The following is a 23322-nucleotide window of genomic DNA, read 5'->3' on the forward strand; positions in this document are numbered from 1 at the left end:
TTCGCTGTGTGTCTTTGATAGTTGCCTTAGTCGTTTTCACGGTGACAGTAATGTCTTAGATTTTCCTATTTTGAGTTTTAAACAGGGCAAAACAAGTATTTTAAAAGAAAGAATTTTCTAGGGTGTTACACCCAAATTCATCATCTACATAAGTACACATGAAAACTATATTACAATAATATATAATGTTGACGTGGGGTATCGCCCGGGCAAAACACTAGTAAATTATTATATTAAATTTTTCTTTCACTTACAGATATTGTTTAACATTAGATATCGCCATAGTCATAGCTAGTTTACTTTAAACCATCAAGGCCCGTCCTGTCTCATTATATAGAATTATAGATTCGCCCTATTGATTTATGATAGACGGATCTAACCCATTTATAACCGGGCGGGTCATGGCTTTTTATACTTGATTATTTTGAATCAAATAAATATCCCCCCATCGAATCCAAGGCCTTAAACCCTACCTGTGTCTGAGTTCTCCATTGAAGCGCACTCAACGTTCTCCACTGAAGCGCAGTTCACTTTCTCTGAATCCTTGTAATACTTGTATCCCCTATTGAAGAAAGCTTTGTATACCCCATTGAAGCAGCTTCCGTGGTTAGTTGTTTGTTTTTTTATCATCATATCAATTTCACAATCTAATTTAATTGTCACTGCATTAAGTATATTTGTTCTAAATTCTACGATAACCAAATGATAAGAAAATTATGAGCCTAATTTGATTATTGAATCCTAAAATTATGTGATTTTTCGAATCAAATTTGGTTGCTAATGTAATGTATTGCACAACCCTTTAATGTAAGGATTCAACTATGAATTAGACCTCGTTTCTCTGGGCCCAATTGAGTCAAATTTGGTTGCTAATTTGTTGCAGGTTGTAGTTTATAGAACCCATTAATGTCAGGAAGAAACCATAAAAAACGACCTTTGCTTTCTGGGCGAAGGGCGGCCGCCACTCCTGCCCTTGCTAAGGGACGAGCCAGTTCATTCGCAAAGCAGAATAACTCGAAAAGGCGGCGCAAATTTGATAGCAGTGAAGAAGAAAATGGGTTTGATGGTGAGATTGCGAGCGACATGTCGGATGGTGGGGATGATTTCTTTGAGGATGAAAGTAATGGTGGGGTGAAGGAGAAAACAGAGGAGGAGGAAAAGGAGGAGGAGTTGGAGAGAGAAACTGTCGACGAGCGAAGGCGGCGATTGGCATGGGAACTTGTTCAGAAAGTGAGGAAAGGTGAGGAGGAAGAAAGAGAGGAGGATGAAGATGATGATGATGATGAGAGGGAGGAGAGAGGTGGGATTAGGGATTCTCTTGTTGCTAAGATTTTGCAGCAGGAGCAGCTTGAAGATAGTGGTAGAACTCGTAGATTGATCGCTTCCAAGTGAGTTATACTCAAATTTTTGGGGTTTGTTTATATGTAATTTGAATGTTTATTGGTTGAATTTTTGTGAGTTTTTCTATTTGACTTGAGATGTTAAATTTTGAATGTTTGTTTTGGAGGAAATTTGAGTAATTTTAGTGCTGTATATGGCTGTTTGTATGTAGTTGGTTAAATTGTTGTGAAATGGAGTAAAAGTTTCTGACATTGTTGATTGTACTTAAAGGGCCAGTTTTTCTACCATTTGGTTTTTGTTCTTTGTATCATGTTATCAAGCATTGCAGTGTGATAATGTGGAATATTCGTGGGTATGCCCGAAGTGGGATGTAGCTGATAGTGTTGATCTATTTTATGCATTGGGCTTATTGAATTTGGAAACAAAATCCAATTGAACTATCTTACAATGTTATTGATTCTAGAATCTTCAAACACACACTTATTGAGGATTTGAGGCTATGTATTGGCTTTCAGAATATACATTAGACAAACTGTAATGTTCATATTTGTTAATTTTTGAGATTTGATTGTTACTGTGATTGATGTGTAGATTACAGAAGTTAGAAGATAAAGAAGAACCAGAGTTTTTATTTAAGCATCGGCAATCTGTTACTGCTGTAGCTCTGTCTGATGATGATAGAAGAGGGTTTTCAGCTTCAAAGGATGGTGGTATTGCCCACTGGGATGTTGAAATTAGAAAAGCAGAAAAATATCTTTGGCCCTCTGAAGACGTCTTGAAGTCCCATGGTGTTAAAGATCCACAGGGTCAATCAAATAAGAAGGGTAAAGTAATGAAGCATAGTAAGGATATCCTAGCATTGGCTGTTAGTTCTGATGGCCGTTATCTAGCTACCGGTGGTTTTGATCGTCATGTTCATTTATGGGATACACGTACACGGGAGCATATTCAGGTAGATATTGCTTTATTTGTTGTAGTTGTTGTATGCCGCCTTCAAGTCCAAGAAAGGTTACATAATTTCAATAGTCTTGTGTATGATGCATCTCACAATGATTAATTTATTATTTAAAGTGTGTAATTAAATGACTTTTAGTATCAATTTCTTTGCAAGGCAGCCAAAGTCTTGCAGAGTGAACATTGACAAAAAAAATTTGGGGTAGCATGGTTGCAACAAGGGGGTGGTGGTCTGAGTGAGAAATTCTGTTTCCTTGAGATTTTTTAATTCTGTAACTTGCCAATATGTTTTACTGGTTTACCAATAATTGTCTTGTGGTTTATCTGTCTTGTTCTGGGATGATAGGTAATTATATGGCCGATTGTGGCAATACTATGTTGGTAGCTACATCTATTGGCTTTAGTGGTATCCATTGCAGCCCAACTGATTTGACTGACAGGCTTTTCCAGGTCATAGAGGACCTGTGTCATGTTTGACATTTAGGCAAGGGACTTCAGAAATCTTTTCTGGTTCATTTGATCGAACAGTTAAGATTTGGAATGCTGAAGATAGAGCGTACATAACAACATTGTTTGGTCATCAAAGTGAGGTGTTAAGCATTGATTGTATGAGAAAAGAACGGGCATTGACTGTTGGACGTGATCGAACTATGCAGTTGTATAAGGTAGTTTTCCCATCACTCCCTATGGTGTAACTCTCACTTAACTATTCTTGTCTCTTGTCTTTGTACTTGAATTGTATTTTAGTTGGCATGTACCAGTTTACGATGGTTTTGCTTTTGTGCTATATGATCAAAGTATATTAATGTTTGTATTCAGCATAATCTTTCTATTCTTCTTTTTACTTCATCAATTGAGCTTGATAAGCCATCAGTGGGGTCTCTGTTGAATGTAGCATCCTGAAAGTTTTCTATATACCTAATATGATCTGTTAAAACATGGAAAATTCGAACATGACAGATTGACAAGTACATCTTAGGCACATTTGTTCAAAACATTATCATTTGGGAGCCATACTGATTAAGAGGAATGAGGACATTTAAAACCATTTATCAGTCACATTTGTGCTTTAAGGAAAGTTTCATTACTGGCTTATGGCTCTCACTGCAACCCTCCAATAAAAAGAGAAAAATGGACACAGAAATTTCTGATTACGAGAGTTAAATAATGTAAACATGTTAAAAATAACATCTAACTTTCCGTTTATTGAAGTACTATATTTTTTATTTGTTTAAAAGTTGAAACTTAAGCTATACTATTATTTTTCATGACTTTTGATATAGGAGAAGCTATCTTTGGACATTAAATTTGGCTTGTGAATATAAAGTAGTTCAAAGGTTAAGGATTTTCTTTATTTGAAACTCATTACTTTTATTGATAGCTAAAACTTTTGGGTCTTTTTGTTTGAGTTGTGTAAAGGTTTTGTTGCTGTGTGCCTGTGCTAAAACTGTCATCGATGTTGTACAATGTATGTTTATCTTATCTCATATTGTTCTTATAATAATTTCCTATTTATTATGGTGAAAGGTTCCGGAGGAGTCACGTCTGGTTTACCGGTCTTCTACTTCTGCTCTTGAGTGCTGTTGCTTTGCTGGTAATGATGAATTTTTGTCTGGATCTGATGACGGAAGCATTGAGCTGTGGAGCGTATTGCGTAAAAAGCCGGTCTCTATTGTAAAAAATGCTCACACTCTGTCTTCATTGAAGAAGCAAGTAGAGCTAAATAGCAACGGAGTTATGTCTAATGATCAGATTGGTAAATCATCTTTTTCTTGTAATTATGCAATCATGCCTTATCAAATGCACTTGCTCTATTGAAAGTTTAGAAGGCATGGGTTATTAAGTTTAAGTTTGCTGATCAAATAGCAAATTTTACATACTAAAGTTTCACCTGAAAATTCCTTATATGAACTTATACAAACATGACAACTGAACTTAGCATTTCTTCTTTAAACCTACTTAAAGTGCTGGTTTATTAATTAATTTTTTACAATTATTATAACTATTTAGAAGCATCTGTCATTTGAACAAATACAATTTATTGCATTTATGTAAGTATTTTCTAAATCTGATTGGAAAAGAACAAAGATATACAAGATTAGGTCTATGGGCAACAAAGCCAAAAAAGTGTCAGAAGAACAATACAATATCAGTATTATTAGAGTTAGGATTGTGGTTTGTCTAGCTACTTTAGTGCCATGCGTGTTATGAAAAGAACTTGAAGCTTCCTAATTTGGATTAAAGTTAATTTCACAGCTTGTAATCAATCCTATTTGTTATGGAATATATAACCTAGTTTATCTTTTTGTAATGGGCTTGGCTTCATGTAATGTAAGCTTCAGATTGGGATCAATTTGTATCTTAATTATGTGAAGCTGTAAATAGTACATAATAGGATTGTACCTAGTTTATCAGTGGCATGATTCATTTAACGAGTCAAGACTCATCAAATTCAACTCAGTTATGCTCATGAATGCTTATTTTTCTTAGTATATTGTGTCAAGTTTAGGCTGTGTATACTGGTTTTGCGTTGTCATATGACTCATATCCAGTATAGCCAACTCTAGTCTAATTGGTAATTGATGAAATTCAGATATATATCTGTTTTGCTAAGTTAACTTTCAGTTTCTTTGTTTAAACAGCATGTTCACTTGATTCCTTTGCATTAGTGAAGAACAGTGTTTTTACAATTTTGCAGATAGTAGTGAATTTAAAGCAAGTAGCCCATGCTCAAATGCACAGTCCTGGGTCAGCTCTGTCACTGTATGCAGGAATAGTGACCTTGCTGCATCCGGTGCTGGAGATGGGTTTGTTCGATTATGGCAAATCAACAGTGAGACCAAAGCTGTTGCACCCTTATTTGATGTTCCTTTGGTGAGTTGAAATATTGTGTTTAAATTTGGTAGTGCTCTTAAAATGTTTAATGTAAATTCTTGTTGATCATAAACCGGATGTCAACTGTCAAATATTAGAACCTCTGCTTTTTTTGTAGCTGCACCTCTACATATTGGGCTATTTACATACCTCACTTTGTCCATATATCTTATTTCTAAAAATATTAAAATAAAACTCACCTTTTTTGTCTCATTGTATAAATCTAAATGATGACACTTTTATTTTTATGAATTTTACTAATAAGATTGTAATAGAAATTAATAGTTAAACTTCTGACTAGGGAAACAATTCTAGTTTAAGCAGAACTACTAAAATTGAGGAATTAGTATATAGATTCTGATTTATGTCATACCGTGTCAGACAAGAAATATAGACAATGAAGAAAATTTATTTTTATTATACAATGCATTCATTTTAGCAGTGAGGTGAGAGCCAATAACATGGTGTTTGACTAGTGTTAAATATATTGAGAATATAAGGAGATACTGTGTTTGCTTTTGCAATGTTTGTAGCCGTTCCAGATTATATGTTTCGGATCAAAGTCCTAGTACTAATGATACTAGTGATTGGATAAAGAGGCCTTCTTAAGAGAGAATATGGTCATGATTTTAATGTGAAGTTAATTTCACTTAACCGGCGACATATGGTTGGGATGTCAACGACTAAACTAAAACGAGTAAAATAAAAGATGAAATTAAAGAGTAAAAAATAAAAATAAAATAAATATATGGATGGTGATGCTAAAAACCAGAAAAGGCACCACAACCACGAGTGGCTATGGGTACATAATGTGTCCCTATTGCTCATATTTAAGCAGATATATAATCATGACTGTATGAGTGTCGATGAGTAGGGAGTATATAATTGGATTGGTAGTGCACTGCAAGAAGGTTGTTGTGACTGAAGCAATAGATTGGTAGTATTGCAAGGAAGATGTGTGACTACAGTGGTGAAGGTGTCTAATATAGAACTATTAAATGGAGCTGATAAGTACAGACAAGAGGTTAGAAGTATTATATTTTTCATGTAGATACTCTTTGGTCCAAAGTATTGAAAATAGAACAATGCTATAACACTTCATTTCACCTCAAGGTATACTTGTCAAATCTTAGACATCCAACATCAGTAGGACACTTTTACACTTCGTTTTGAACCAAAATCACGTACATATTTCACGATATAGCCGAGTTGATGCTGGATACTCAACATGAGTACATGAGTCCGTGTAACATAGGAAATTAGGAACAAGGTAGTTACAACTAAAAAATATGTCTTAGGAACAGAGTTAGTAATGGGTCATATTGATCAGTTGGAATCAAATATGCTGGATACTAATTGTGGAGCTTTGGGTATCATATGAAAGTGCTTCTATGACTGGTTAGTATGATAATGGAGGAAGAATTTGACGGAAGGAAGATAGACATGGCTCACCTAAAGTATTTGATATTCTTGGGGTAGAAGTTGTTACCCTTTTTCTAGCCTCTCTTTGAGTCTTTGTTGTGACAGGGAATATTCCCGGAATCTCAATATTCCTTTTTAGATACACTACTTGCCTCCATCATGCAAGTCAGCAAGCGGGAACGATAGTCATTTGATTAAAATTGGTTATAGCTCCCTTGATATCGTGTTGGTGATTTCACATGAATAGGATACTTTCTTTAGTAAAGTAATAATCCCCACCTTCTCTTGATAATAGAAAATAGTGGAAAGCAAATTGATGTCTCCTTTGGCTCCCACATAGGTCTTCACATGTGCAATATTTGCTATAATATATCTTCTACAATAGGTACATGTTGTGGATAATTCATGATCCTTCATATGGCTAAGGATACTTGTGCTTTGAACTTAAACGATGACGGTTTTCTTCTCTATATATGGTTTTTAAATTAGTGATATGCGATTGATGTACACTGTCCCATTACCTTTTGTGTCTGCAATAATACTCTTATATGTTATGGGTTATCTTTCTAACACCTCTTTCACCATTTATGCTTTCTTAAATTGTTACTGCTGTTGTATTTTTATTCTTCTTCTTATTTTTTTTTTTTTTATAATCTTTAAAATTTTCATTTAAAAAGTTTAATTGTTCTTTATCTTCCATTTTCCATTTTCCATGTGCTTCTGGTATAAATCTTCTAAAAAAAATGTTGTTTGTCGGTGACAAAGTAATTGTTCCTTTGTTGATTTTATGCATTGTGATATTTATTAATTGGTTGCATAATTTTGATTATTATCCTCCTTTTCTTTTGATGCAGGTGGGGTATGTGAATTCCTTGGCTATTGCAAAATCTGGCAGATTTCTTGTTGCTGGAGTTGGGCAGGTGAATTTATTAATTTGTTTATATTATTTTGCTTGTGTTGTGTATATATTATTTGGGAAAATTTGATAAATACCATCTATTGTTGCCAAAATTGAAAATACCACCTCAAGTTTTTTTTTTTTTTTTTTTTTTTTTTTTTTTTTTTTTTTTGAATTTTACCACCTAGTTTTTTCCTAAACTTTTGAAAATCCCACCTCTTTCTTAGATGACGTCATTGTGGGTCCCACATATTCGTTTTCCCTCTCTCTTCCTTCGATTTTCCCTTATCTTGTTCTTCTTCTCCCCTCTCTTCCAATTTCGTTTCTAGAATTTGATGGCATGTACAAAAATTTGCGCAAATTAGGTTATAATTTATGCAATCTAACCTAAAACGAAGTGTATTGATTAGATTAATTAGGGTTTGGGTAATTAATTTGGGGGTTTTGCTAAATTGGACAAATTAGGGTTTATGAAGTTAAAATTGAATGAATAAGTGGACAATTAAACAAGTAATTACCACGAATAAACCCCTAATTTGTCGAATTTAGCAAAGACCCCCAATTGATTACCCTAATTTGTCGAATTTAGCAAAATCCCCAAATTGATTACCCAAACCCTAATTAAACTAATTAATTCAGTTCGTTGTAGGTTAGGTTGTAGAAATTATAACCTAATTTGCGAAATTTGTGTAATAGAAATCAAATTTGAGAGATGAAATTGAAAGAAGGAAGTAGAAGAATAGGGGAAATCATGGGAAAGAGAGGGAAAACGAATATGTGGGACCCATAATGACGTCATCTAAGAAAGAGGTGGGATTTTCAAAAGTTAAGGAAAAAATTAGGTGGTAAAATTCAAAAAATAAAACCTTGAGGTGGTATTTTCAATTTTGGTAACAATAGATGGTGGTATTTATCAAATTTTCCTATTATTTGGCTCATTAGGATGCAGACTGCATCTTTACAGCTTATTATAGTGTTTTGGGAGAATGCTCTGAAATTGTATGACTGCTTAGCAAATTGCTATGGCTCACTCTTACCACTTGCAGCCCCACTTTTACGCTCTTTCTTCTTTTGCTAACTCTTGTGTAAATAGTAACAGTCAAAAACATTAAGGAATAATCACGGCCTTGAGTCTGCTAATTTTCTCCATGTTGCTTTCGATTCGTAAATGGAGGGAGCTAAATTTCAAGTCTGGTATTATTGCCTTTTCAACTTGTATTGAAAAGCTATATGGCAATATATTGGTGTATGTATATCAATTGTTATATACGGTTTTTGATCATCTAGGCTAAGTTTAGGCTGTTCTTTTGTTCATTGGAATAACTTGTATTGCATTGATTGCTGTTACAAATAAATATTCTTGCTATTGCATTTCTAACACCATATGGTGTATCTAAAAGGGGATCTAATCTATAAGTATTTTTTTAAAAAAATTTTGTCTTAAGGTTTGCATCCATTTTCATTCACCATAAGTGGGTAGCCTTTTATATGGCATCGGGATAAAGGTGTTGTCTGTTATGGATTAGATAAATTATGTGCACAAATGACAAACTATGCGAATAAACTGAATGAATACTGACTGTCTGGTTGTTTGTTTTTCACTCACTGTTGGATAAGGAATGTAATCGACTTGTTAAAATTAGATGTGCTTATTCTGATTTAGTCAAACAATGTCTTTTAGGTCTTGTTATGCTTGGTTATATGGCTCTGAAACAGTCACTCTGTCACTATTTCCCTAAATAATGCTAATACATGTTGCTAAGCTATTGTCCACTTGAATGCAGGAACCACGTCTTGGAAGGTGGGATCGTATATCTACAGCTAGAAATGGTGTTGCTTTGCAATCCTTCAAGCTTGCATCATAGGTGTCCAGTGCATCTTGTAAAATCTCTTCAATTTTGACTATTTATCAAGGTACCAGGATGTAAGAGATCTTATGTCTACAATTTTGATGATTCATTTGATTCCTTGTGAGTTTCAACTGTGATCGACCTCCAATTTTGTAACAATATCATGTTTCTTAGTTAATGAACAGAAAATACTGTGCAATTTGCTGGTAGCATTCGAGTTGTAATGAATGCTAGTAATATTAGCAGTAGCAATAGCAGTTCATACATCAGTTTAGGTGAGTGAAATTTGAATCAAAGTTATATTTGCTGATTTATACAAGCTCCTAGTTGCAATGCTAAATTTTGATTGGGACTTGAATATACTTGCTGCAATAAGTTAGAACTGTCCGAATAAAAACGTATTGCCTTTGAATTGACTAATTAGATCAATAGGAAGTATACGTACAATATCTAGAAGTGGTTAAAATGTTCACTTGGCAATGGTTTGTTATGGACGAAAAATATGGAGTATGTTTCATGATATCGACTTTTTTTTTGGGGGATATATATAGCCACCAAGGGGTGTGAAATTCTATGGCCCTATCATTTTTCTTTTTGGCGCTAGCCTAAACGTCTTGTTGCTGTCTCAGGCCCTTCTTTTCGTTTAGGTTCTTCTTGTCTCAGGCCCTTCTTTTCGTTTAGGTTGTTCCCGAGGTCAGCCTTTTCCCATTCTCTTTCAACGAGTAGAACAGTGGGTTTTTTTTTTTTTTTTTTTTTTTTTTTTTTTTTTCTTTTTTTTTAAAGTACCGATAGTACTTAATTCATTTTGCAGTCTTAAGATGTCTTTTAGGCAGTCAATATTTTTAATTACTTATTAATAAAAATTATAAAAAGTGATTACAAAATCACACGTTAAAAAGACTACAAATTCTTAAATATACCTGGTTCACACTAATTTATTGTGGACCACTAACATTAGGGAAATTATGGTTGTTTTATTAGAAAAAAAACGGTCACTATAATAGAAAAAAGGTCTCTATGTTGAAATAAAAGTCATTTTGGTAATATATATGCTATAAAAGGTTAATTTTTTTAATGAAATATTTTATATACTGGTTAATTTGAATAATAAAGGTCAATAAGGTTACTATGTCAAAATTAGGGGTTACTATGTTTAATATAATGTCAGTTACGTGTGTATAAACCTCGGGTCCACAATAACATTATTGTGGACCAGGTCCACGCAAGATTTTCTGTGTAAATAAAAATGAGCACTAGTATTTTTTTTACCCCGTAATTTTTGTTTTTCACTGGTATTGGATAAACAATTTAGCAAAAGACACTTTGACCCTTTTATCCATTAATACGACGGGTTCATGGATAATCTCAATTATCAAACAGGGGTTGTTCTAGTCGGATTTTTCAATTTAGTTAGAATTTACTAATATAACGTATGTATTAATATTACAATAGGAAAATAATACAACTCATAAAAGGGTAACGAGTCAACTGATATTATCATTTTGAGATTATTACAAGAGGATAATAATACAACTCATAAAAGGGTAAAGAGTCAACTGATATTATCATTTTGAGATTGATATTTGGTATTATATTGAACAAACATAAGAAGAATATTACAAAATATTTTTGCACCAAAAAAAATAAAAAAATATTACAAAATATTTGACATTCATTCCCATCTTCGTACATTAGAGGAGCGTAGACTTCCCAAATTTTGTGTAAATAAACCATCTTAAACTTACTCTTTGTATCCGTAACTTGTATGATTACCATTTTTTATCTCTTTCAACAACATTACCCTAATAATTCAAAGTAACGACTATGCGATTTAGGGTAATGAGGTAACAAAATGTGAAAGAGATAGTAATTAGGCAACCATGGAGATCAAATTCACCCATTTGACCTAAATGAGCCAAACTCTAGTAATTAGCTCTGGAGGATACGCTAGGAAAGGACAAAGAAGTACGAGTAACAAAGACTTTCTACTGTGCTAATTGACTAACAAACTGTTAGACAATTAACCAGACTCATGAGGTAAGAGAAAATAAATTTGACTAAAGACCACGGTTAATCATCTCTAAGAAACGTTGGTCAGACTCCAATCTTTGAAGGCGGATATCATGAGTAAACCGAGCAATAAACGCATCAGCTCGCTTCTTGAACTCATCATGAAACGTCAGCGCCACATCCATACTCCTCCACCCTGGCTTCTCCCGACCATCACCACCGCCGCTATCACCACCAACATTCATTTTTCTCTCCACCATTTCTCGAAAACTCTGCCACTTCTTCAACTTCCCACTTACCCTATACTTACTCAATCCCCTTATCTCCCCCTTTTCTTTCTCCCTCTCCTCTCCACCACCGTTGCCGCAACTCCACGTGTCACTCTTCCTTAGCTGGGGCATACTTCCTAGGCCTTTTGACTCCATGATTGCCTTCCACGTGGCATCCAAATCATCCCCCTCTTCTTCTTCCGTGTTTTTCACTTCACCTATTTTCTTTTCCTTTTCTTCTACTCGAAACGACGACGTTGATGATGTTGTAGCACTTTCCACGGCGGGTTGTTCTTGCTCATGAGCTTGAAACAACGACAAAGTTTCATCCTCCTCGACTATTGTTGATGTTGTAGTACACTCCATAGGGTGCTCATGATCCATGTATGTGCAAAACCACCAAGTATCATCATCACCATAAGAAGATGACATAACTTTTGGACTATGAAACCGAAGTTGCGTTTTTTCGTGTACTTTAAGGAAGATATTGGTTATATAGGGAACAAAAGAAGACGAAGAAATGAGGATCGAGATGATAATGAAATTAAGGACAATATACATGAACTTACGCCCCTTGATTAAGTCCAAAAGGCGAAACGAATTCGAGATTACTAGGGGAAATACTCGTTTAAGCAACAAAATAAACATTAGTATCCATAATACTGTTCTAGCTAATTTTGCTGTTATATAGCACATATTTGATGTTGCTGGAATTTGGGAAATAATTAAGGTGTAATATAATTAAGAGGTAAAGATTCTAGGTTTGTAATCTTTAATCTAACTTCATAATTGTTTTTTTTAGAGTACTAATTTTTGTTTATAGGAGAACAAAAAAAAAAAAAAAGAAATTATGGTTGTACACTTGTACGAGTGTAGAAAGTTAGAGGAAGAGGTAAGGAAAGAGAGGACATATTTGCATTGCTTTTATAATGGGATTCTACGACTAAATTGATTTCTCACCTTTTTTTTTATTGTTTATTATAATTTTTGTAAGCATGCATTAACCCTCATTAATGTCGACATTAATGAAATTACAAATTAATTAGCAAAGAACAACGGGTTGCCAGCATCCACAATAGCTAGCAACATTTCCTTATTTCCATGTAGTTTTGGGTTGCCACATCATTATTCTTAAACTCCATTATATAAGCTATAACCTGCACGGACAAACTACAACCTTTATTTAATAAAAAAAAAAAAAAAAAATAAAAATAAAAAACTAAAAAAAACCATAAAATAAAAAACAAATCAATTTATTCAATTCAAGTGGCATTGTAGAGCTATATAGCTTTATCAAAACTACAACCCTTATAGGCTTATAGCTCCACGATAGCTAGTTAATAGCTCTAACTATTTAAAAATTGCAAGCAGCAAGTATTTCTCATCAATCATTGAAGACGCTCTTAGATGATAAGTAATTTATTATTTTTTATCTTTTTCTTTTTTTATGTGGTACTAAATAATTTTTGTTCATAGATTTTAGTTTATATATGGCTGGACACACCATGTGGCTGGAGTTACTTATTCTAGGGTTACTCGGTCGATCAGAGATTACTCTCACAGAGCGCGCTAACCGACTAAGCAAGCCCAGAATAAGTAACCCGATTAAGTAACCCAAGTAACTCCTAAATAAGTAACTCCGATGAACACTAACCGACTGAGTAACCTCTGAGTAAGTAACTCTTGACGGACTTATTATAAGTAAACTCTGAAAAGTAATCCCGAAGCCACACAGAAAAATTAAATAGAGGGAGCCCCTATTGATTTTTTGGTTAACGATTTGTGTTTATCTAAGCTAGAAGCAAAATTTCTACTTCAACTCTTAAAGAGTTTAAGCAGCGGATTACTCATAAACATTAAAAAAAAAAAACACTTATTTATCATATTGCCATTAAATAAACATTTGTTATCTATCATAAAGATCAACTTGTATAAACATTGGTGTGTACATGCATGAGAGGCAAATGAGAAATATCACATAATCACTTAGAAAAGAGGTTATTTCTAGCAAGAAAGCAAGAGTATTTATTTCTTTATTTAAATTTTCCTTTCTACTTGTACACTTCATCATTTTTGATCAAATAGTATTAATGTATTAAGTCAACACTCAATTTTTCTTTTTAGAGTTTAAATGTATCTAAGTGAGGGAAGCAAACCAATTATTATTAAAGCTAAAATAGATAAGAGGCTAAATGCACTTTTTGCCAACTCATGTTAAGAAGTAGTCCACCAAAGATATTTTGTCATAGCTTCGTCATTGCCTTTTTAATTAGTATAACAACATCATCAATAATTTAGAATAAATTCATTCAAATCCTAGAAAATAAATCCATTTGTCAGTTGAAAGAAAACGCGGGAATAGTTGCTCTCAAATACATCATCTTTGAAGACTACTATCTACGAGCATCACTATTACTATCTACGAGCATCACTATTACTACGTATATGAGTTTTTTTTTTTAATTTTTTTTTAATTTTTATTTTTTATTATTAATGGAATGAGGGAAGTAAAGTGAGACGAAGGTAATAATAATTTGAGGATTTATCATAAATTTCTAATATACATTATCTCATAAATCATCTTTGATTTATTACAGAGTATATGTAAGTTGCTCCGTTAGTCCTTATTAGTAGACATGTTTTGGCTTTTACAATGTTTTATGCAAAGCTAATTAATATCATAATTTATTGCGTGATAGTTGGTAGTGAGTTTATTCATTTATTTATTTATTGTATGATGAGTTATATGTTATAACCTAAAATAAATTATCCCGAGCTTTACTTATAATAAATGAGCTATTTGGTAATCGGGATGAGTTTAATACAAAATTATTTGAGTACGTTGTGTACTTCCTCGATTCAAATTAGTAAGAAATGGTTCAATTTTGAAACTATTTACAAAGTTTACTCTAACTAACATTTGCAATTGACCAGAGAAAATAATGTATGAAAATAATGTACGAATTATATCGGCTCACATCTCACCCGCATTCATTAATGACATTTTCGTAATTTTCGCGAAATTTTAAAGTTTTTCCAATTTTTTTTTTATTTTTTTTATTTTTTTTGTAACTTTTAAGGCAATTTCATTTACTTTATGACTGATTCCATTACTTTACTAACTTTTCATTTATTTTTTTTAGAATTGAAACTGGAAATCACTTTAAAAAGTTAAAATATTACGAAAATGCCCTTAATGACACGGAAAGCATGTTGACCATCCGATTAACAGATTAGTTCATAGTTCTTATTATAGCCTTGGTTATCATTATAACTTGGTTACTTGGTTATATATATATATATATAGGTATGTGAATCTTGTTAGATTAAATGTGATTTCACTAATTCTAAATACTTAGTTTTCATTTTTGAATACTCGTAATAGTTTGACTGAGAACCAAGGCTAAAATAAGAACTAGGAACTAATCTAAGCCCTTAGATCATGTTAATCGGACGGCTCACACGCTTCCCATGTCATTAATGGGATTTTTGTAATATTTTAACTTTATAAAGTAGTTTCCAGTTTCATTTCTCAAAAGTAAATGAAAATTTAATAAAAGTAAATGAAATTGCTTTATTAGTTAAAAAAAAAAACTGGGAAAAAGTTTGAAAACAACAAAATTACGAGAATGCCATTAATGAGAGAGGGTGCAATGTAATCCATTAAATGCAATGCGATCAATAACTGAGATTAGTTCCTAGTTCCTATTATTCACCTTTGTTCTCACATGAACTCAATTATATATATGGTGTTCAAGGCCCTACATATATATATATATATATATATATATATATATATATATATATATATATATATATATATATATATATATATATATATATATATATATATATATATATATATATATATATATATATATATATATATATATGGTGTTCAAGGCCCTACTTCCACTTTTGGGAGGGATTCAGATGGAAGTAGTGGGGGTTTGCATGTTCTAAGTTGGTCTCATGATGTATTAGAATGCGTATACTCCTCTAAGAACTTTATCCTTTGTAAGATTTTTGAATCTAACGGATGTTTTAAGTATGTCTTGTTTTTTTATGGCGAGCCTCAAGTTGAAAATAGGAGGCTGGTTTGGGAACAACTTCAATGGTTCTTGGATGAGTTTAAAAATGTATTTGTGATAGGTGACTTTAACCAAGTGGAAAGTGGAAGCAATAAACTTGGTGGATCAGTCATAATTAGAGGAATTGATGTATTCCTTGATTGGAGGTTTAGTAGTAATGCAGGTTTAGTAGTAATGCAACAGAAGTGCCTTTCTCTCGGGTCCAAGGTTTACTTGGAGTAACACAAGGGAAGGGAAGGTCTTATTCTGGAAATGCTTGATAGAGCCTACATAACGGAGGAGTGGTTCCAACATTTTCTAGATGGAAGAATAATTCATGAACTGATCTTATGCTCTGATCATGCTGCAATCACTTACGTTTCTCAACCAACTGTGACCAATTCTAATAGGCCTTACCAGATTGAAAACTGGTGTCTCAATTTCCCAGAGGTTAAGGAAATTATGGGAAACTCATGGAGGGAAATTGTTCATGGCTCTTGCATGTTTCAACCCTAAAAGAAGTTAAGTAGGGTAATGTAGGGAATATTTCAAGCCATCCCACACTTGAGCCCCACTGTGATCATACACTTAAGCATGGTGGCGTATAAAGGGGATGAATCTAGAGTAAAAGAGTCGCCAAAAAGTTTTAGGAATTTGTAAACCGTTCACAGGATGAAGGTTACACCCCTTAACGATCCAGGAGATCGTCAACTCCAATAGGTCTGGAACCATGACTGGAAGTTTAGGGATGAAAGTACAAATCCAACCTAAAAGAGATTGAACTTGCCCTAAAAATAGGCCTCTACTTTATTCTTTTCGTATTCATGTGCTCTTTCTGACTAATATACAATCAATAGGTTAACCCTAAACCTGTTTATCTATGTTGGTTGAATATTAATGCACAAATAAATCTATTATTGACGATCACTTGAATTATAATCATATTAGCCTAACAAGATTATTAATTATCTTATTAAGCGTGATTACAAGTACAAATTCCCTTCAAACATGCAGAAAAGGTGTGATCAAGCAATAACAATAATAAACATCAAGCAACATATAATAATCATAATAAATCATAATCATCATAATCAAAATAATCATGTTAAAACATAATATTATTAGCAAGATCCTAGGCATGATACTAACAAGATTAATAGCAAACCCTAGCATATCACTAAACAATTATAATTAAAGCTTTAGCTCTAACATGATACTAACATGATATTAGGAAAGAAATAGGAAGCACCATAATAATCATAATTGATATTAGAAACGTAATTATTACCCTAAACATGATACTAGGAAGCAATAAAACATCATAACATGATACTAGGAATCAAAATAACAATCTAAGCATGATTTCTATATCAAAAGATCAATGAAACGTACAATTAAATTACTTACTTCGATGTCTCGTATCTCTTTCTAATAACAAAATACATACGTTAGTAACTTCAAGGAAAAGAATAAACGAACAATTAAATAAAATAACTGAAATAGAGATTAGGGACCAAACCCTCAGAAATTATCAACCTTTAACGTCTAGGGCGAAGGCAACTTTGAACTTGGCTAGGTGTGTCTAAAGCTAATGTATGAGAAATTTTGAGAGAGGGAAGATTTAGAAAAAGAATAGAGAAAGAGAAAGCTTCTAGCTTTTAGAGAGAGAAAGAGAGAGATGATTGTTGTTAATTAAAAACGGGGAGACATGACCCCTATTTATAGAAAAAATAGCACAGAAATTGAAAGAAAAGAGTTCAAGTCCAATTCTGAATAAAAGAGCTCCTGTTGCCAACAACAGGAGCAGCGCCAGGCGACAAGCTCGTCGCCAGGCGACAAACCTGTCGTTTGGCGCTGGGACAGTTTTTTTACGGATTTTGTTTTTATCATATCTTTTGATATAGAAGTCCAAATAAGTCATATAATATGTAGTTGGAAAGTTATTGAAGTATACTTTCAAACCCAATTGGAATCAGATTAAAATATTTTTTTATGAAAAGATATGACCGAAATAGTGAAAGGGTGTCAGATTTGGATAAAGTTTCGTATTCCATTCATATCTTTTTCGTTATAGCTTGGAATTAATATTATAATATATCATTGGAAAGAAAATTTCAAGATCTATCCAACCGTATAAGATTTGGATAAAGATTACGAGGAAAAAAAAAATAATATCTGACTGTCTTTGAACATCTTTAATTTCGAATAGAATTAGGATTAAAAAAAAGGAAAGTTTTATTCAATTTCAAACTCTTTGATTTTATCTTTTCATAAAGGATAATTAAGATCTTTTAGAAACTTATAGAATTTTATAATTAATCCTAATTATTTTAGGAATAGGATTAAACCATTGGACCCTCCACTTGATCATTGGGTCGTAGGTAAAATCCGGTTAGGGCCCAGTTTTGTATTTTGGCCATAACTTCCTCATTATTCATCGGAATTGAGCTTATAATATATCGTTGGAAAAGACTAAATTACTCTTGAAGCGTGCTTCGCTCAACCGGATGGAGCTCTTACTTGAGAAAGACGAGCCTCACAAAGGGCAAGGACCTCCAACGAAGTCCACCCACAACGCGACCCGACCGGTCTACTACTTGGAGGTTAGCCAAGTCCGACGAAAAAGACTACCAGAGTAATTAATGAGCTTATAGGTTTTCTCTCAAGTGGAGATGCCTAATTGAGATTTTAATTAAGTGAATAATTCTAACTCCTAAGGTTGGTATTTATAAGCAAAGGCTCTCCAAAATTCCCATCATCTTTCCATGTGGGAAAAATGATATTGTGAGAAAAATAAGCAATTAAATTAATTTTAAATTAAATTAAATAGCAACACAGATAATCAAACAACACTTGGCACACACATAGGAGTGGTTAGGTGAGGACCACAAGGAGGACCACATGGTCTCCTTGATCCCAAAGATACCAAACCCACCAATCATAAGAGGGCATGACCGGTCAACCTCCTCGTTCACCAAGGAAATAACAGGTCAAGGCCCCTTTTGACTTGGTTGGGCCTTGCACCCACACGCAAGCCACGATGGCTATGCGCTGCTGGGCCTCGGCCAGCCAGCACGCACAACAAGCCTGCAAGGCTACTGTGCGCTGCTTGGCTTCGGCCAGCCAGCACGTACCGCACTTGGCCAGCCCGCCCAGCTCACCCATGCTTGCAGCTAGTGCTTGCGATAGCACGCGCTAGTCTAGCCCTCGTACGGTTAGGTCGATACGAACCTAGGGCTACGCATTTTGACTTTATTATTTGTTATTTGACTTATTTGTTACGTCTCATTAATTCCTAGAATTTAACTGGACATGCGACGCCTGGTCTCGACGCTCCTAGCTCGATTTTCGACGCCTAAATTCATATTACTCGAGCTACTCAATAATTCCTTTCGGATTAATTCGTCATGTCGGATTGTTAGTTTCTTGGGTGTGACCCGAAGGGTTCAGTCAAGATTAAGCTGTAATATTAATTATGCATTAATATTACTGATCGGAAGCGGTCTCCACCTAGGCATTCCGATTACTTGAACTTACTGAATAAATAGCTTTCCAATAGCTCCAAATCCTCTATCGGTATAATACACTTGTTCGAAGGACAACATTCTTATAAGGTAATGGGAGGGATATTAAAGCAATTAGCATGCCTTGGGTTAAAGGGAAAATCCTAGTTGTGAACTCAAACCAAACTCTAGGGGTTTCCCTGAATTGGAAAGTGAAGGATTTTATCAATGAGGATTTGACTTCTTGGAATGCAAGGAAGGTAATGGAGTGCTTTAACTAGGCCAATGCGAGGTCTATTTTGTCAATGGAGATGCCATCTACAAGGGAGGATGATGTCATGTAAAGGAATTGGGGCTTGAGAAGTCCTCCTTCTCCACTACAGATCAGACCATTGTGAAGCTGCTATGGAGATTGAATATTCAACCGAAATGGAAACTCTTCCTATGGAAACTGTTTCATGGTGGAATTGCTATGATGGTTAACTTAGCTAGAAGATGAATACAAGTCAATGAAACTTGTGACTTTTGTGGATGGAAAGGGAATATAGTCAACATCTATTTCAATTTTGTCCTCTGGCAAAAGAAGTTTGGGAGAATGGCTCCCCTATAATTTGGCTTGATACTCCTGGGTCCAACTCTTTGAAGGCTTAGATTCAACACTATGTCCTGCTCTTTTATAGTGAGGATGGTGAACATAGCACTTGTAGCATCCAATTCATTACGATGTTATGGAGTTTATGGAAGACTAGGAACGCAAGATGTTGTAATGGTGCTAATGGGACTGCCAGTTTAGTTGCGGAATTAAAAAACTTGGTAATGAACTAACATGAAGTTTTCAACCACCGAACTAGCCACCATAATGTCGAAGTGGGTATAACAGGAGATCACCAAATTATCCTTCCAGGTTTTAACCATGTGCAACTAGGAGAATTTAAGGTGGGCTATGACTCTTTCATTATAGAAGTGGAAGGTTTTTAGGATAAGAACTCTACTAGAGCAGGGGTTAGTTGGGCATTTGTAAGAAATGATCAAGGCTACACTTTGGAGGACGGAGGAAAGCATGGTGAAGCTGTGTCGGCTATTCAATGTGAAGCCTGGGCTTGCCTGGAAGCTCTAAAATGGGCCCATGGAAAAGGAAAACAGGGGGTATTGATTCTCTCTAATTCTATCTTACTTCTCAACAACCTTCAGGGTAATACTAATAAAAACGTAACGATAACTTGGATGTTAAAAGAGATAAAGGAGGAGGGGGATAAATTTTAAAGATGCGCAATTGTGAAGGTCCCAAGAGATCAGGTGCAAAGGGAAAATGATATTGCAAGAACGTGTCAATTTTCCATGTCTAATTATGTGTATTTTTTTTTTTTCTGTTTTGCCATTTGGTATTGTCAAAAAAATGAAATTACTCTATATCAACTTTAACTGCATTTTACTGGATTAGTCTCAATGCATATTTTAAAGTACTATTTTTTTCATGTTTTTTTTATAAATATATAACTATATATTGTACACGATAGTGTCGACACCATCAACAATTAGCCGCACAAACATTTTTTTATCGATAATCAAGTATTGATTAGCATATCGGCTTATGTAGGCGTCGCTCGAAGTGCGCCTACGTTAAAACATGTGGTGAATATGCTTGGCACTCATAGGAAGTGAGAATTGACATTACGATTAGGGACAAATAAAGTAGGGAGCCGCCAACAAGTTTTTAAGGAACTTGTAAACCGTTCACGGATCATAAAAAGGCAACCACGATAAGGGACAACGAAGACAACAACGATTGACCCGTGAAGGTTACACCCCATTCATAATCCATGAGATTACTAACTCCATATGGTTCGGAACCACGAAAGGAGGATCGGGAATGATGGTACGAAGTGAGTCATGGAGTCACATTCGCCTGTATTGGCCTCTACTCGATTCTTATATTGAAAAGCATTCCTGTGATCTCAAAGGCATACAAACAAAATATTCAATTCGCTCCAAACTATTATTTAGTTAAATTGGTTGAATATTAATGCAACATATTATTCTAAAATATTGTGATCACTTGATTAAACAATAAGATTAAAAGGAACATAAACCGGTTGTCCAAATTATCTTATTAGTCGTGATTTTCAATTACATATTCCCTTTAAACATGCAATATAGTGATCATAATAATAAATAATAGTACAAACATTAATATTGAAAGCAATTTAACAATAATAGCGTTAGTCAAATCAAATATAAAATAACCTAATCATGATGCTAGCAATATAAAAATAAAATAAGAGTAATTAAAATAATTAATTACTCACATTCCGCGCGTTCCTTTAAATTGCTACATCATGAATAAACTGTTAGTAACTTCAATAAAAAAAAAATAAAGTAAATGAAAATTAAATTAAATAAAAAGTAGAGTTGATTTGGTCCAAACCCTCAGTTATTGTACCTTTCACACCTTGGTTTAAGTATAGAACTTTGGGTTAAGTATAAACTCCTTGGAGTGCTTAAGGGAAGAATGATGTAATTAGGAATATAGGTTTAAGGCTTAGAATATGAGAGAGAGAGAAGAAGAATGATTTTTGGTGTCAAAGAGAGAAAGAGAGAAGGATTTTATCATCAAGATTGTTGATTATTGAAAAAGGGGTGATATGACCTCTATTTATAGGGAAAAAAGAGGGTCGAAGAATCAAGAAAAAATCGAGTTCGAATCGGATTAAAACTCTTGCGATAGACAATAGTTTTTGCGGTTTTTGTTTTTATCATATCTTTTGATCCAAAAATTGGAATAAGATGAATAAGATATCGTTGGAAAGATATTGAAGTCTACTTTATAACCCAATTAGAATCAGATTAAAATATTTTATAGGATAAAAGATATGGCTGAAATAGTGATATGGTGTCAGTTTTGGATAGAGTTTGACATTTTATTCATATCTTTTCCGTTATAGCTCGGAATTGATATTATAATATATCATTGGAAAGATAATTTCAAGGGATATCCAACCATATAAAATTTGGATAAAAAATATGAGGCACGAAAATAATATCTGTCTATCTTTGAACGTCTTTCAATTCGGATAGAAATAGGATTTTCAAAAAGAAAATTTTTATTCAATTTCAAACTCTTTAATCTTATCTTTTCAAAAAAGGATAATTAATATCTTTTAGAAACTTCTAGAAGTTTCTATTTAATCCTAATTGATTTAGGAATTGGATTAAATCATTTGGACCCTCCACATGATCATTGGGTCGTAGGTAAGGTGGGCTTAGGTTCGGTTTGGGCTCGGCTTAATATTTTGGGCCATAACTTATTCGTTATAACTCAGATTTGGGCTTATAATATATCGTTGGAAATCTCTTTTCAAGCCCCATCCAACTATTCAATCATTGGACCCAGATAATGGACCAAAATAAACTGGATCAAACGTTTTTATAAAAAGGACACGAAATGAATGATTTTAAAGGACACGAAATGAATTATTTTGGGTTTAAAGGCACGAAAAGAGGAAAATAAGTTATGGTTTGGGGAAATGGGCTAGGAATTGGGTTGGTTTATGAAATGGAAATATGGATGTAAGCACTCCAAAAATTAAATACTCAACCTGACCAATAATGGCGGTGAAAGGTTGTTTATCATCGGGTTTGATTTTGGGGAGACATTTTTAGGTGTCTACAGCTTAACATCCATGTTGGCCTTTTCCTGGCCACGTGGAGAGCTGCTTCAGGCCACATAGGCACCTGCTGCCTACAAGGTCGGTTTGCCACTTATGTTGATAGGTGGCACCAACTTGGTTACCTTCCTATAAATACCCAAGCATATTTTCATCATAAGGTACAATCTTTCTCTTTCTCTTTCTACATCTTTATCTATTTCTCTCTCTAGAAATACTTTCTTACCTTCTCATTTATTCTTCTCATTAAATTGCTAACTTTAGCATCGGAGTGGTTATTCTTGGATAACCCTCTCGTTAGCTAATTTGTGTTGATTGTGCAGGAGCTGAATTGGACTTTAAACCTTTACCAACCCCAAGGATTAATGGAACTAGAGCTCATCTGAAACAATTGGCGCTAGAAGGAGGGGATAGTAATAACTTCTATCGTCCAAAAGACCTCTGGCAGTCATCGAAGGAAACTATG

The 23322-nt window shown here is 34.0% G+C and overlaps 1 protein-coding gene across 1 annotated transcript; it reads left to right on the forward strand.

The window, feature by feature from the left end:
• The first annotated feature begins 459 nt into the window (after window positions 1-459).
• On the forward strand, window positions 460-9679 carry LOC145634760 (U3 snoRNP-associated protein-like EMB2271). Its single transcript, XM_081686143.1, has 8 exons — window positions 460-606; window positions 884-1388; window positions 1933-2293; window positions 2736-2960; window positions 3823-4051; window positions 4994-5169; window positions 7446-7511; window positions 9274-9679. Exons 2-8 carry the CDS (start codon window positions 907-909, stop codon window positions 9352-9354), a joined length of 1620 nt encoding a protein of 539 aa, XP_081542269.1. The 5' UTR covers window positions 460-606; window positions 884-906; the 3' UTR covers window positions 9355-9679.
• Window positions 9680-23322: the final 13643 nt, after the last annotated feature.

This window comes from Chenopodium album, chromosome 6 (assembly GCF_948465745.1).
Source record: "Chenopodium album chromosome 6, dcCheAlbu1.1, whole genome shotgun sequence".
Lineage (NCBI taxonomy): Eukaryota > Viridiplantae > Streptophyta > Magnoliopsida > Caryophyllales > Amaranthaceae > Chenopodium > Chenopodium album.